Consider the following 17,110-nt stretch of genomic DNA (forward strand, 5'->3'; position numbering starts at 1 on the left):
CAGTCAACTTCCTAAATTACAAATTCAAGCAAGTTGCTTTACTACCTTAAAACAATTAAATGGCTCTCTACTCTCTACACAAGTGGTCCTCAAATGTTTTCATCTAAGGCCCTTTTATCCTCTTAAAAACTACTGAGAGGAGTGGCGTCAGCATCAGGGGGCAGTGAGCTTGCCTGGGACTCTCTCCCCTCCAACATACAACAAAAAGGAGCAACCATATTCCAGCAGAAAATATCCTAAAAGCACAGGTATCCATGAAGACTCACGGCAGCAACACGAGGGAGGGCAGAGAGGCTGGAGCCCCCCTCAGAGGAGATGCAACTGGCTAAGAGAGAACTTCACTCCCTCACCTAAAGACTGGGATCGCCACCACAGGAGGCTCCATGAGGGAAGGTGCAGTGGAGGGGTCGCACATCTGTGGGATCACCCAGGACTCCCTAGGTCCCTTGCAGCCTAGAGGGAAGCCCTCTAATGGCACAAAAGCCTTCAGGCCGGGTGACCTCATCAAGCCAAGACCTCAGGAGACCAGATAGTGAGAAGTGATCAGGAAACCCGGGACTGCACACGGGAGAAAGCGCCCCTTCTCCAACCTGCGCCACATCACGCCATCTTGGCTGAAGGCAGAGAGCACAGAATATGCAGCTCTTGAGCCCCATCCAGTGACAACAGGCTGTAACTGCATCACAACGGGAAAACCCCATTCTTCCAGCATCAGGCAATTCACCAACTCTCCAGAACAGAAGGAAAACAATAAATACACAGAATTCAGTCCTGAGGACTCAGAAATAAGTAAACTAAACGACAATGAATTCAAAACAGCTATCGTTAAAAAACTCAATGAGGTGAAAGAGAACATAGAGAAACAATTCAACAAGTTCAGGAGCTACTTCACAAAAGAGATTGAAACTATAAAGAATCAATCCGAAATACTAGAGATGAAAGACACAATGAAAGAGATAAAACAAAATGCAGATTCCCTGAACGTTCGCATGGACACCACAGATGAGCGAATCAGCATAATCGAAGATAGACATGTTGAATTGCTCCACACAGGAGGAGAGAGAACTGAGCCTAAAAAGAAATGAAGAAAGTATCCAAGAAATATCTGACTCAATGAGGAAATGCAACATCAGAATTATAGGTATTCAAGAAGGTTAAGAGAAGGAGAATGGAACAGAAAGCGTGCTCAAAAAAATAATAGCAGAGAACTTCCAAAATCTAAGGAATGAGAGGGAAATGTGTGTAGAGGAAGCTTTCAGATCTCCTAGATTTGGGAATGTAAAAAGACCTACTGCAAGGCATATAGTAGTTAAACTGGCAAAAATGAATGACAAAGAAAGAATATTCAGGGCAGCAAGGCAGAAGAAAATAACCTACAAAGGAACCCCTGTCAGACTTTCAGCAGGTTTCTCTGCAGAAACCTTACAAGCCAGGTGAGAATGGAATGACATATTCAGAACTTTAAAAGATAAAAATCTTCAGCAAAAAATACTCTATCCAGCAAAAATATCCTTCAGATATGAGGGATAAATTAAATCTTTCCCAGACAAACAAAAGCTAAGTGACTTGGCAGTCACGAGACCCCCACTACAAGAAGTCCTCAAAAAGGCCCTCATACCTGAAAAAAGAAAAAAAAGGAGAAAGGGGTCACAAAACACAAAGTAAGGAGACTAATAGATAGACACAATCATAATAGGATAGCAAATATTCAACTATAGCATTAGGCTAAAGGGAAGGAAAACACCAAAATCAAAGACAGTCTTGTCACTAGAAGTACAAACTCAAAACATAAGTTGGAATAAGATATGAGAATAACAACTTAGGAGGGGAGGAGGATAGGGACTGAACCAGTTTAGACTAAGGAAATAAGAGGCCATCATAAAATGGACTATGTTATGTACAAGATTCTGAATACAAACTTCAGGGTAGCCACTAAACTAAAAAGTAGAACAGAGACACAAAAAATAAATAAGGAAAAAAACAAAGAAACACAGCATAAAAAAACTGCATAATTCAATGGGTAGACCAAAACACACAGGACAAGAAACAAAGGAAATGTACAAAAACCAGAAAGCAAGTGATATACTGACAGCATTAAGCCTTCATATATCACTAATCATGCTCAATGTAAAGGGATTGAACTCTCCAATAAAAAGACACAGAGTGGCAAGATGGATTAGAGAACAAGATTCAACAATGTGTTGCCTCCAGGAAACAAATCTCTGCTCCAATGACAAGTACAGGCTCAGAGTCAAGGGGTGGAAGACGATACTTCAAGCTAATGGCAAACAAAAGAAAGCAGAGGTCGCAATACTTATACCAGAGAAAGTAGACTTCAAGATAACGTAGGTAAAGAGAGACAAAGAGGGGCAATATATAATGATCAAAGGGACACTCCATCAAGAAGAAACAATGCTTATAAATATCAATGCACCCAACAGAGGAGCCCCAAAGTTCATAAGCAACTATTAACAAACCTAAAAGAAGACATTAAAAACAACACAATAATAGTAGGGGACCTCAACACCCCACTCACATCATTGGACAGATCACCCAGATAGAAAATCAACAAGGAAACAGTGGAATTAAATGAAAGGCTAAAACAGTTGGACTTAATAGACACCTATAGAACACTGCATCCAAAAACAGCAGAATACCCATTTTTCTCAAGTGCACATGGAACATTCTCAAGGATAGACTATACGTTGGGAAACAAGGCAAGCCTCTATAAATTTTAAAAAATTGAAATAATAACAAGCATCTTCTCTGATCATAATGCTATAAAGCTAGAAATTAATTACAAGAAAAAAGCTGAGAAAGGGACAAAAAAGTGGAGACTAAACAATATGCTATTGAACAAGCAATGGATCACTGAAGAAATTAAAGAAGAAATCAAAAAATATCTGGAGACAAATGAAAATGATAACATGCCATATCACTTCATATGGGATATAACAAAAGCTGTATTAAGAGGTAAATTCATCGCAATACCGGCACATCTTAACAAACAAGAAAAATCCCAAATAAGCAATCTCAACTGAAGTAGAAAAAGAAGAACAAAGCCCAAAGTCAGCAGAAGGAAAGAAATAATAAAAATCAGAGCAGAAATAAAAGCTATTGAAACAAAAAATGAAGTAGAAAGGATCAATGAAACAAACACCTGGTTCTTTGAGAAGATAAATAAAATTGACAAATCCTTAGCCAGACTTACAAAGAAAAAGCTCAAATAAACAAAATCAGAAATGAAAGAGGAGAAATAACAACAGACTCCACAGAAACACAGCGGATTATAAGAGAATACTACAAAAAACCATATGCCAACAAAATGGATAACCTAGAGGAAATGGATAAATTCTTAGACTCTTACAACCTCCCAAAGCTGAGTCAAGAAGAAACAAACAATCTGAACAGACCAATCACAAGGAAAGAGATTGAAACAGCAATCAAAAACATCCCAAAGAATAAAACCCCAGGACCAGATGGCTTTCCTGGGGAATTCTACCAAACTTTCAGAGAGGATTTAATACCTATCCTTTTCAAGCTATTCCAAAAAATTAGGGAGGATGGAACACTTCCTAAAACATTCTACGAGGCCAACATCACTCTGATACCAAAGCCTGACAAGGACAGCAGAAAAAAGGAGAACTATAAGCCAATATCAGTGATGAACAGAGATGCAAAAATTCTCAACAAAATTTTGGCAACCCGAATTCAGCAATACATCAAAAGGATCATACATCATGATCAAATGGGATCCCTACCAGGGACACAGAGATGATTCAACATCTGCAAATCAATCAACATGATACACCACATCAACAAATTGAGGAATAAAAACCACATGATCACCTCAATAGATGTAGAGAAAGCACTTGACAAGATCCAACAGCCATTTATGATAAAAACTCTGAACAAAATGGGGATAGAGGGAAATTACCTCAACATAATAAAGGCCATATATGACAAAACCACAGCCAATATCATACTCAATGGGCAAAAACTGAGCACCATCCCCCTGAGAATGGGAACAAGACAAGGATGAACAGTATCACCACTCTTATTCAACATAGTACTGGAGGTTTTGGCCAGAGCAATTAGGCAAGAGAAAGGAATAAAAGGAATCCGAATAGAGAGTGAAGAGGTGACACTCTCACTGTTCGCAGATATGATCTTACACATAGAAAACCCAAAAACATCCATTGGAAAACTAAAAGAAATAATTAACAGCTACAGTAAAGTTGCAGGGTACAGAGTCTACCTACAAAAATCAGTTGCTTTTCTATACTCCAATAACAAACTTACAGAAAGACAACTCAAAAATATAATTCCATTTGCAATTGCAACTAAAATAATAAAAGTACCTAGGAATAAATTTAACCAGGGAGGTGAAGGACTTATACAAAGAAAACTATAAGACACTACTGAGAGAAACTGATAATGACTTAAACAGATGGAAAGAGATTACTTGCTCATGGATTGGAAGAATAAACATAGTTAAAAAGTCCATACTACCCAAAGCAATGTACAGATTCAATGCAATCCCTATCAGAATCCCAATGACATTCTTCATGGAAATAGAGCAAAGAATACTAAAATTCATATGGGGCAATCAAAGACCCCGAATTGCGAAGGCAATCCTGAGAAAAAAGAACAAAGCTGGAGGCATCACAATCCCTGACTTCAAAATGTACTACAAAGCCAGAGTGACCAAAACAGCATGGTATTGTTACAAAAACATGCACACATATCAATGGAAGAGAACTGAGAGCCCAGAAATAAACCCACACATCTATGGACAACTAATTTTCAACAAGGGAGCCAAGAAAATACAATGGAGAACGGAAAGTCTCTTCAATAATTCATGTTGTGATAACTGCACAGCCACATGCAAAAGAATGAAGGTAGGCCACTATCTCACACCAGACACAAAAACAAACTCAAAATGGATCAAAGACTTGAAGATATGACCTGAAACTATAAAATTCCTGGAAGATAATATTGGCAGTACACTCTCTGACATCAAACTAAAAAGGATCTTTTCAAATACCATGTCCTCTCAGACAAGGGAAACAAAAGAAAAAATAAACAAGTAGGAATTCATCAGACTAAAGAGTTTCTGCAACGCAAAAGAAACTAGGATCAAAACAAAGAGACAACCGACCAACTGGGAGAAAATATTTGCAAATCATATATCTGACAAGGTGTTAATCTCCATAATATATAAGGATCTCACACAAATGAACAATAAAAAAGCAAACAACTCGATCAAAAAGTGGGCAGAGGAGATGAACAGACATTTTTCCAAAGAAGATACAGAGATGGCCAATAAACACACGAAAGGATGTTCAACGTCACTAATCATCAGGTAAATGCAAATCAAAACTATACTAAGATACCACCTTACACCTGTTAAAATGGCTATAATCACTAAAACTAAAAATAACAAATGTTGGGGAGGATGTGGAGAGAAGGGAACTCTCACACACTGCTGGTGGGAATGCAAACTGGTGCAACCACTAGGGAAAACAGTATGGAGATTCCTCAAAAAACTAAAAATAGACCTACCACATGACCTAGCTATCCCACTACTGGGTATCTACCCAAACAATTTGAAATCAACAATCCAAAGTAACATATGCACCCCTACGTTCATTGCAGCACTATTCACAATAGCCAAGACATGTAAGCAACCCAAGTGCCCATGGACTGATGATTGGATAAAGAAGATGTGGTGTATATATATGTATATATATATATATATATACATATATATACACACACACACAATGGAATACTACTCAACCAGAAAAAAAGACAAATTCATCCCATTTACAATAACATGGAACGAGTTAGAGGGAATTATGCTAAGCGAAATAAGCCAGACTGAGAAAGACAAACACCATATGATTTCACTCATATGTGGAATATAAACAAGTACTGGGACAAAGAAAACACTTCAGTGGTTGCCAGGGAAAGGGGCGTGGGGGGGGCCCTGGGGGTGAAGGGGAGCACTTATGTGGTCACAGTCAAGAAATAATGTACAACTGAAATCTCACATTGATGTAAACTATTATGAACTCAATAAAAAAAAATTTTAAATAAAAAAAACTACTGAGAGCCCAAAGACCTTTTGTACATGTGGATTATATCCACCCATATTTACCATATGATGAAAAAGAAGAAAAAAGTTTAAATATATATCTTATGTATATATTCTTTTGTAATTATTTTAAAACAAGAAACCCAGGGGGCCAGCCCCGTGGCCGAGTGGTTAAGTTTGCACATTCTGCTTGGGTGGCCCAGAGTTGCACTGGTTCATATCCTGAGCGCAGACATGGTACCTCTCATTAGGCCATGCTGAGGTGGCATCCCACATGCCACAACTAGAAGGACCCACAACTAAAACATACAGCTATGTACTGGGGGACTTGGGGAGAAAAAATGCAGGGAAAAAAACAAAGATTGGCAACAGTTGTTAGCTCAGCTGCCAATGTAAAAAAAAAAAATCCATTATGTTATAAATATTTACAAATAAGTTACAAAATGTTAAGTTTTCATGTTTTATGAAAAATAGCTATATTTTCCAAAACAAAAAGAAAATTAGTAAAAAGAATGGAATTATTTTACATTTTTAAAAACCTGGCCTAATAGATAGCTGGATTTCTCATATCTGTTTCTGCCTTCAATCTGTTGCAATATCACACATCAAGTAGCTTCTGAAAAATTCCACTCTACACTCATGAGAGAACGATGGTGAAAAAAGTACATCATGTCTTATACTATTATTATAGGAATAGTTTTAACCTTGTGAATACCCTGAAAAAACCTGGGAAACTCTGAGGGACTTCAGATCATACTTTGAGAACCACTAGATAACAATAAATTTCAAACTCTCTTATGAGTTGCACAAAAGTTCACGATCTGAGAAAATTACTGAACTAAAAAGGAAACAGATTTGAGGAAATTATCCACAGTACAGCACAAAGAGACAGAGATATAGAATATAAAAGGTTAGGGATGTGAAGGATAGACTGAGGTCCAACATACGTGTAAATGGAGTTTTAGAAGGCAAGAAGAGGCAGAATAAGACTAAATTAACATTCAAAGATAAAGTGGGGATTTCTCAGAAGTAATCAAAAACATAAATCCATAGATACAGGAAACAGAATAAATCCCAAGAAGGATAACAAAAAAGAAATTCACTCCTAGAGGCACTAATGTGAAACTCAAGAACACCAAGGACTAAAAACAAAATATCTTAAATACAAATAGAAAAAATATACCTACATTTTACAATAAAAAGACAACATCACTAACAGACAAAAACCTCAAGAGCAAAAACAGAACCAATTCAATAGCGGAATAATAATTCCAAAGTACTAAGAGAAAATAACCGCCAACCTGATGTAACCAAATTAACTATCATTCAAAGACTGAGAGAGAAATAAAGATGTTTTAGACAAATCAAAACTTAATGTACCAATTACTAGTAAGAGGATTGAATCAGTAATCAAAAACCTCCCAACAAACATACATCCAGGATCAGATGGCTTCACTGGTGAATTCTAACAAACATTCAAAGAAGAATACCAATCCTTCTCAAACTCTTCCAAAAAGAGAGAAGAGAAGGGAACACTTCCAAACTCATTTTATGAGGTCAGCATTACCCTGATACCAAAACCAGACAAGATGACACAAGAAAACAAATTATAAGCCAACATGTTCATCAATATCCTTGATGAACATAGATGTGAAAATCCTCAACAAAATATAAGCAAACTGAATTCAACAATACGTTAAAAGGATTATACAGCATGACCAAGTGGAATCTACTCCAGGGATACAAGGATGGTTCAACATGAGCAAATCAATGTGATACCCCATATTCACAAAATGAAGGATAAAAGTCATTGATCATCTCAATAGATGCAGAAAAAGCATTTGACAAACTCAACATCCATTTATGATAAAAACTCCAACAAAGTGGGTAGAGAGGGAATGTACCTCAACATAATAAAGACCACATATGACAAGCCCACAGCTAACGGCATATACAATGGTGAAAAGCTGAAAGCTTTTCCTCTAAGATTAGAACAAGACAAGGATGCCAACTCTTACAACTTTTATTCAACATAGTATTCTAAGTCGTACCCAGAGCAACAGGCAAGGAAAAGAAAAGGAATAAAATTGGAAAGGAATAAGCAAAATTACCTGTTTGCAGATGACATTATCTTAGATATAGAAAACCCTAAAGACTCTGACAAAAAAACTGTTAAAACTAATAAATTCAGTAAAATTATAGAATACAAAATCAATATACAAAAATCGATTGCATTTCTATGCACCAATAACTATCAGAATTTACATTTACAATAGCATCAAACAATAAAATACCTAGTAATAAATTGAACCAAGGAAGTAAAAGATCTGTAGACTGAAAACTATGACATTGATGAAAGAAATAGATGAAGACACAAATAAATGGAAAGACATCTCATTTTCTTGGATTGAAAGAATTAATGTGTTAAAATGTACAATACTACCCAAAGTGATCTACAGAGTCAATGCAATTCCTATCAAAATTCCAACGACCCTTTTCACTAAATAGGAAAAACACCTCTAAAATTTATATGAAACCATATAATACAATACAATTCGAATAGCCAAAGCAATCTTAAGAAAGAGGAACAAGGCTGGAGGCATCACACTTCCTGATTTCAAACTGTATTACAAAGCCACAGTAATCAAAACAGTATGGTACTGGAACATGGATCAATGGAACAGAATTGAGAACCCAGAAATAAACTTACACATACATGGTCAACTAATCTTTGACAAGGGCACCAAGAACACACAATGTTTCAAGAAAGGATAGCCTCTTCAATAAATGGTGCTGACAAAACTGGATATCCACGTGCAAAAAAGCGAAACTGGACTCTTATCTTCACTACTCACAAAAATTAACCTAAAATGGATTAAAGACTTAAATGTAAGACCCAAAACTACTAGAATAAAACACAGGGAAAAAGCTCCTTGACATCGGTCTTGCAATGATATTTTGGATATGACACCAAAAGCATAAGCAACGAAACCAAAAGAAAAAACAAGTGGGACTCCATCATATTAAAAAGCTTCCACATAGCAAAGGAAACTATCAACAAAATGAAAAATTAACCTATGGAATGGGAGAATATATTTGCAAACCATGTATCTGATAGGAGCTTAATATCTAAAACATAAACTCATAAACTCAACAGCAAAAAGCAATCCAATTTAAAAATGCACAAAGGGAAGGAATAAACTTTTTTCTAAAGAAGATATACAAATGGCCAACAATTACCTGAAAAAATGCTGAACATCCCTAATTATGAAGGAATGCAAATCAAAACCACAATGAGCTATCACCCCACACTTGTTAAGATGGCTATTATCAAATAGACAAGAGTTAACAAATGCTGGAAAAAGGAAACTACCATATTATCTAGCAATCCTTGGATATATATCCAAAGGAAACAATATCACTATCACAAAGAGGTATGTGCACTTCCATATCCATTGCAGCATCATTCACAATAGCCTAGACATGGACACAATCTAAATGTCCACTGATGGATGAATGGATAAAGAAAATGTGGTATATACATATACAAAGGAATATTCTTCAGCTATGAAAAAGAAAGAAATCCTGCCATTTTCAACAATGTAGATGAAACTGGAGAACAATATGCTGAGTGAAATAAGCCACACAAAGACAAATTCTTATGGTATCACTTACATGTGGAATCTGAAAAAAAAGTCAAACTCATAGAAACAGAGCAGAATGAATGGTGGCTGCCAGAGCCTGAAGGAAATACACAATATAGGTCAAAGGGTACAAACTGTCAGTTATAAAATGAATAAACAGGATCTAATGTACAGCAAGGTGACTATAGTTAATAATGCTGTGTTGACACTTGAAATTTGCTAAGATAGTAGATCTTAAGCATTCTCACACACAAAAAAAGTAACTGAGGTGATAGATGTATTAATCAACTTGATGGTGTGAATCCTTTCACAAGGTATACTTATATCAAATCACCATGTTCTATACTTTAAATATATACAATTTGTCAATTACACCTCAATAAACATGGAAAAAATAAAAATAAGTTAAAAAAGAAACACAACCAATAACAAATATATATACACATATATATACATATATAAGTAAATAAAATGTTTCACCCAGAGTGAAACTCAAAAGTATCTATTTCTCTACTACAACATCTCAAAACAGACTTAGAAGGTAATCTCAGGTATTTTTAAAATTAAACATACTTTGGAAGATTCAAGATACACAATAAAAATAGACTAGGGCTCTGAACCACCCTAATGCTTGCTGCACCTGACTAAACTGAATACTTCACTTATTAGAAGAGTTTGGTACAAATCCATTAAGTGCAAGTAAATTCAAGATCAGATTCACATATTTAAAACTTCTTCACCAAAATGCATAATATTATATCATACAGAAACGGTGATTTGGTTTATTCTTTTCTCAGCTGAGGATGTAAAGGGACATTTACAACCACTACTATCCCTTCTCTAGTACTGTATGTTACTTGGTTTTGATACCGTACAACTTCTCTTTCCACGCCTCTATCTGGCCCACTACCAGGGCAGATTACTTACTAAACACTGTCAGGGACTTCTGGCTCCCTTTCTGCAGAATGCTTCATTCACCTTCTCTACACAAAAGGTCAGATGGCCCACTTGCCAACCCTATTTCATCATTCCAGTTACAATACTAAAAACAAGAACTCAAACTTAAGGCCTGAAATTTATAGGCAGAAGATATAGCCAATGGCTGGAAATTATTTAACCACACACTCCATCTAAGACATTCTTCCACTACATCAAAATGATATGAAATTATTATAACTAATTTTTTAACAATTAGGTAGCTTTTCTGACTGCTACAAAGGAAAAAGACCCAGGGTATTCATGCTCTTCACAACATAAAGTGTTTCCCTAGTAGGAGTAAAGACAATACCCACAATTTATAGGGAATTCTATTTCTCACTATTTGTATGAAGAGGCTACAGACAGAATCTAAACTATGTTATCTGCTACCAGGATCACCAGCATCAGTAACCTGTACCCGTGGAAGTGAGGGAATCAATAACAGCACAATAAATTCCACAGACTAAGTCAGCTTTTCTGAGCCCCACCTGAATTTCTGAAAAGGTAGCTGTCTCAGTCTGTTTGGGCTGCTGTAACAAAATACCACAGATTAGGTAGCTTATAGACAACAGAAATTTATTTCTCCCAGTTCTGGAGGCTGAGAAGTCCAAGATCAAGGTGCCTGCATGGTCTGATGAGGGCCTTTTCCTGGTTCATAGCTGGTGCCTTTACACCATGTCCTCACATGTCAGACAGGGCTAGGGATCTCTCTGGAGACTCCTTTATAGGGCAGTAATTCCATTCATGAAGGCTCCACTCTCAGGACTTAAGTATCTCCCAAAGACCCCACCTTCTAATACCATCATCTTTGGGGATTAGGATTTCAACACATGAATCTCAGAAGGACACACTCAAACCATAGCAGCAGTCAATCAGATTAATCCACCCTCATTCAAGAGAATGAGAGAGTTTAAAAAAAAAGCCGCATAAATATTGTTAACAGTCCTACCAACACCTCCTTGAGCATAGCGGTGCTCAAGCTTCAATGAGAGGATATGATACTTCTCTATTATCTCTGAGGCTACCGAAGCCAATAATGGATTTCCATAGCACATAAAAAGTACATACATTTAAAAGTACATACAGTAACAAAAAGCTTAGTTCTTTATCTCAAGTTGTAATGGTAGTTTAAATTTTGGTTTAGGTTCAAAGGATTTTTTTAATTTTTTATGAATAATAAATATTACTTCTACAAACAGCCTTGCAAGTGGTTACATCTATTAAGTCAAAAGATTTTAAAAGTTTAGTTTTTCATAGTACAAAGACCAGAATAAACACGTACTTTAAAAACAAATTGACTACTCTCTTTAGGTTGAAGAAGCTTTTTCCAAGACTTATTAACACAAGGAGCAGAGAAAGCATATACAATCAGAGAATAAAAGAACTACGTAGCAAATTTTGCTGTATTTTACAAATGAGGCCCACAGAGGCTGAACAAGCAAAACTGCCCAAAGAGAGACACACACAGTTAAATGCAAGTTACTGGTAATGTTTTTGTTCTTGAGCTGTGTGCTGGGTCCACAAGTATTTATTAGAATAGACTAGAGCAGACTTAACTAGCTAAATAAATAAGTCAGACCTGGACAACTGGTGATGGTGTGTCATTAATCAAATACTGTATCTGAAGTCCAAAAGAGAAAACACAGTTCACCAGTAACTAATCTGTAGGATCTGAAGGTAGGTATTATGACTGACATAGATATGCCTCTCAGCGTAAATCCCAAACAGTTAATACATATTTTCTGAGTGAAATATCAACGTAGTAAAAATAATTCAGGGGCCGGCTCAGTGGCACAGCAGTTAAGTTCGCACACCCTGCTACAGCGGCCTGAGGTTCATGGGTTTGCAGGCCAGGCATGGACCTACACACCACTCATCAAGCCATGCTGTGGCGGTGTACCACATATACAATAGAAGAAGACTGGCATAGATGTTAGCTCAGGGATAATCTTCCTCAAGCAAAAAAGAGGAAGACTGGCAAAAGATGTTAGCTTGGGGCCAATCTTCCTCACCAAAAAAACAAAAAACAAAAAGCAAAAATTTAGAGTGAACATCAAGGTAGCCGTTAATAACCCAACACAACTTGGTCAGCTTCTCACTGAAAAAAATCTCAATAATTAAAACTGATTATAAAGACATGTTAAGGCTGCATATTCTAACTATTATCACTAGAGTCACACTCAAATCCTTATAAATCTAAGTATCTTTCACAGCAAAGATTATATAAATATCTTAGCAATGCTTTTCAGTGCTTTAAAGAGTAGGAAATCAACAACATTGGTATAATTAAATTGAACTTTGCAAATTAGGCATGTCTTCTTATCAAGGCATTTAGCAATACTGTGTTTCTGTAATGATCTTTTCTGAATTAAACCTCAGATTTCTAACTTTTAAACTGTACTTTATTACATTCTCATATATTAACAGTATTATTTTTAACAGATTCATATTTATAACTCTAAAAGGCTTTATTTAACCTACCATCCCACACTAGTTTTGAGAAAATAAGTCTTTTCTTCATTGTGATTCTATAATGTAGTAACTTGAAATAATTTAATTCAAATGAGTTTATTCAGTTTTACTAGTACACATATAATTTTTTAACATACAATTTTTTAACTTAATTTCCTACTTAACAAATCAAAGCTTAAAATAGGAAAATAAACTGTTTAAAAATGTGTTTCATCTATAATGTTCTTATTGAAAAATTAATTCCAATCACTAACATAAACCTAAGTATTACTCTCCAGGGCTGTATACTGCTGAATAATTTGTCCAAATGTCAACTGCAATTTTCGAAAATCCCTTCTACCTCAAAATTTTAAACATCTGTAAAAAATACTTGTTTTGAGAGTGGTTTACATTCATGACACTTGACCTTTTGCTGTACACACCACAAAATTCAAGTCTCAAATACCATGCAAGCAGGAAATCTGATCATTCCTGCAGTAGCCATCTGCATGGTCCAATATTAAGTATTAGTTCTCAGTTGCACTAAGTCATGTGTTACAAATCTTTTTCTGCAGCCTCTATAATTAGTTGTAATTTGCCTCTTTTAAAATGTGTTTCTTATGGGACATCTGGCCTTGAAACTTCACCTTCCCATTGAAAAAATACTTAATGTCTGGATTTTTTTCTCCTAATATAGAGCACTGCATGGGGGGTATAACCAAGTCCAGACTTTTAAAAAAATAATTTCCAAGAACACATGATGATTAAGAACCATTTAAGTATTATCAAATATAAGTGTAAAATAAAACTTAGTTGCAATATAACTATCTAAAGATTTTTAAATCAATCTCCCAAATATTTAAAGTTCACAAAATAAATTTTCATGAGAATGTAGCACTAGTCTACTGACTTACAGGAACTCCATTAGTTAAGACAAATTAGACAATACATGTTTAGAATCAAAGATTTCATAAAAGGAAAAAACAGATTTGATCCCAGTGGGATGATGTGACACTCAAAAGTATTGACTTAAAACAGGAAATGATTTTAACAATTCACTAATAACTTTAATTTCACAGAGATTGAAGTTACATTTAGGATACACTAAAACTGCCTTAAGGTTCTTATGAAAATAATCAATTTACTAATACTCATCAATTCAACTGGTTCTAGAAAGACTTCCTTAAACTGAAAGTTAAATGTGGGCTAAGGAAAAAGTAATAAAAATGAAAGACAGAGATACGTCTTTTCTGCAAGATGAAAGTGGAAAAATTCATCACAATATGCAGCTGTCCAGAACTATTTGCTTCCTAGATTAGAAAATTTTTTGTAGAAACTCCTTAAAATCAATATTACGCTTTTACAAAAAACACTAACAAGAAATGTACGACGAGGCAGAGAAGAAATAAATAAATTAGGAAAAAATCACTTTCTGATGCCAAAACTTCAAAGGCAACAATGAAATTTGGTATAAAGGTAAATTCAACATATTTTGATCTCCCAAAAAATAACTCGAGAAATGTTCACTTCATTTAGAAACGTCATGTAAATAAAAAATCATGCAGGTCCTTTGCAAAAATTTAAAAATCTTCACCTGAAAATTGGACAGTCAGGCCCCACTTCTAGTGGATATAGGTAATAACCACTCTACATGATCACTATTATAGGGCTACGATCAGATTAAGTAAAATTAGTATCAAAATATTCTTTAGGATGTTTTATCCAAATTTAAGAACTCCCTTTTGTAATTAATTATGCTACTTTAATAGGCATGTAAAAATAGCAAGTATACAAGCTAAGATTTACTTACGTAAAAGTTGACATACCCCAGAAGTTAAAGAAATATCAAATACTAAAAACGATTAAAATTGGTTAACATAAACAACTAAGCTCAATAATTTCCTACCTGTATTCCATCTTTAAGTTTCAAAATACATTCCATTGTATTGATGGTAATTACCACTGGTTCCGAACCCAGTTTTGTCCAAGGTACATGGATCCTCAACTCATGAATATGTCCACTTAAAAAGGTGAATGGTAATTTCAATTCCTTAAAACACAAAATATTAAAATAAAAGTTAGTATTTAATATTTTTTCATCATAATATCCAAATTACTTCCTTAAAAGAAAAATGAAATTCTTAATACAAAAATATTTGGGGTATTATTGTTCATCAAAAAGTAGCATCAAATAATTTGTTAAACTACAAAAACTTATTGTGCAAGTTACATTTAATAAGCCTTAGTTTCTTATTTTGCTGAATGGAAATAATATATGATGCCTGGTACATAATAAAGGCTCAGATATGGTACTGGTAGTAGTAGTCACAGTAGACAGCAGCAGTACTTGAGATAACTAAATGGTATATTGTTCAAAATCTCCATCTAAAAATATGTATTTAAAATGTGTTTTAAACTAACAGAATAGGATAGTAAGGCAAATTGAAAGGAGGGCTGAATTGGAGATAGAAGAATGACCTGACAAAACAAAAATTGCCCAACCTTGAAAAAAAACTTATTGAGCTTTACCTAATTAAAGATTGTACCTGGATCTATTTGGTCATAAATTTTAAATGTTTTCTGACTGGTTTCCATTATTATTAGGAGGTTAGAAATGAAAACATAAATGTCACCACAACGACCTTATTCTAATTTGTTTCACTTTCAGATAAAAATTTTTGTTACAAATCAACAAAGGAAGAAAAAAATAAAATGTATTTAGATTACATTTCAATAACATTCTTACAGTTGTTACAACTCAGTGAAAGTTAAGACAAATAGTAAGCTTATTCATTCATTCAACAATCACCCACCTACTTGGTTTAGCAACATAGTAGCAAGATAGCTAAACATACATGGTAGTATGACAAAGCGGTTAAGATCAATAACTCTCTGAGCCAGCCCTGGTGGCCTAGTGGTTAAGTTCAGCGTGTTCTGCTTCAGCGGCCTGGGTTTGATTCCCCAGCATGGACCTACACCGCTCTGTTATCAGCCATGCTGTACTGGCAGCCTACATATTAAAAAACAGAGGAAGACTGGCACAGATGTAGGCTCAGGGCGAATCTTCCTCAACAACAACAACAACAAAACATCAATAACTCTGGAGTCCCAGCAGACACGGATTTAAATCCGACCTCTGCTACTTACTACCATAATGACACTGGGTAAGTTGTTTAACCTATCTGTGCCTCAGTTTCTTTATCTGTAAAATCTGGATAATAATAGTATCTTTGAGAATTGAATTAATTTATATAAAGTGCTTAGAACAGCGTCTTCCTTAAAGAGCAATCAATATAAAGATGCTATTATTATTACTATTAAAAACATGTATCATATATGTCTTCACAAGTTTTTGTTCGTTTTTGAGGAAGATTAGCCCTGAGCTAATATCCACCACCAATCCTCCTCCCCTTGCCGAGGAAGACTGGCCCTGAGCTCACATCCGTGCCCATCTTCCTCTACTTTATACATGCGATACCTACCACTTGCCAAGCGATGCCATGTCCACACCCTGGATCCAAATCAGTGAACCCCAGGCCGCCAAAGCGCAACGTGCAAAATTAACTGCTGCACTACTGGGCTGGCCCCTTCACAAGTTTTTTTAAAAAGGGCAGAATACTACAAATCTATTTCTACTATTCTATTCTAATGGAATGTCACAATTTTTAAATTTTATTTAATATTACATTATTACATTATTACATACATTATTATTACATCAATTTTAAAGATGCAGTAATTTCTTCAGGCATTAATCAACTGAGACAGATTATATTTTGATCAGTGTCTATAACAAAGACAACATTTACCGGGCACTTACTATGTACTAGCCACTGTTCTAAGCACTTCACCTTCATGCAATTATTTAATCCTTGTAAGAATCCCAAAAGGTAAATATTATTATTATACCCATTTTACAGACGAAGAACCTGAGACA

At 35.3% G+C, this 17,110-nt stretch overlaps 1 protein-coding gene across 5 annotated transcripts in view; it reads right to left on the reverse strand.

Annotated features, from left to right (window-relative positions):
* The window catches only part of VPS13B (vacuolar protein sorting 13 homolog B), a 784,298-nt gene that overhangs the window by 752,142 nt on the left and 15,046 nt on the right, over positions 1–17,110 (reverse strand). For all 5 annotated transcript variants that reach the window (XM_046642610.1, XM_046642612.1, XM_046642609.1 and 2 more), the window contains exon 3: positions 15,080–15,223. In XM_046642610.1, coding sequence (XP_046498566.1) covers positions 15,080–15,223 — 144 coding nt within the window. The remainder of the gene's footprint in view (positions 1–15,079; positions 15,224–17,110) is intronic.

This window comes from Equus quagga, chromosome 16 (assembly GCF_021613505.1).
Source record: "Equus quagga isolate Etosha38 chromosome 16, UCLA_HA_Equagga_1.0, whole genome shotgun sequence".
NCBI classification, from domain to species: domain Eukaryota; kingdom Metazoa; phylum Chordata; class Mammalia; order Perissodactyla; family Equidae; genus Equus; species Equus quagga.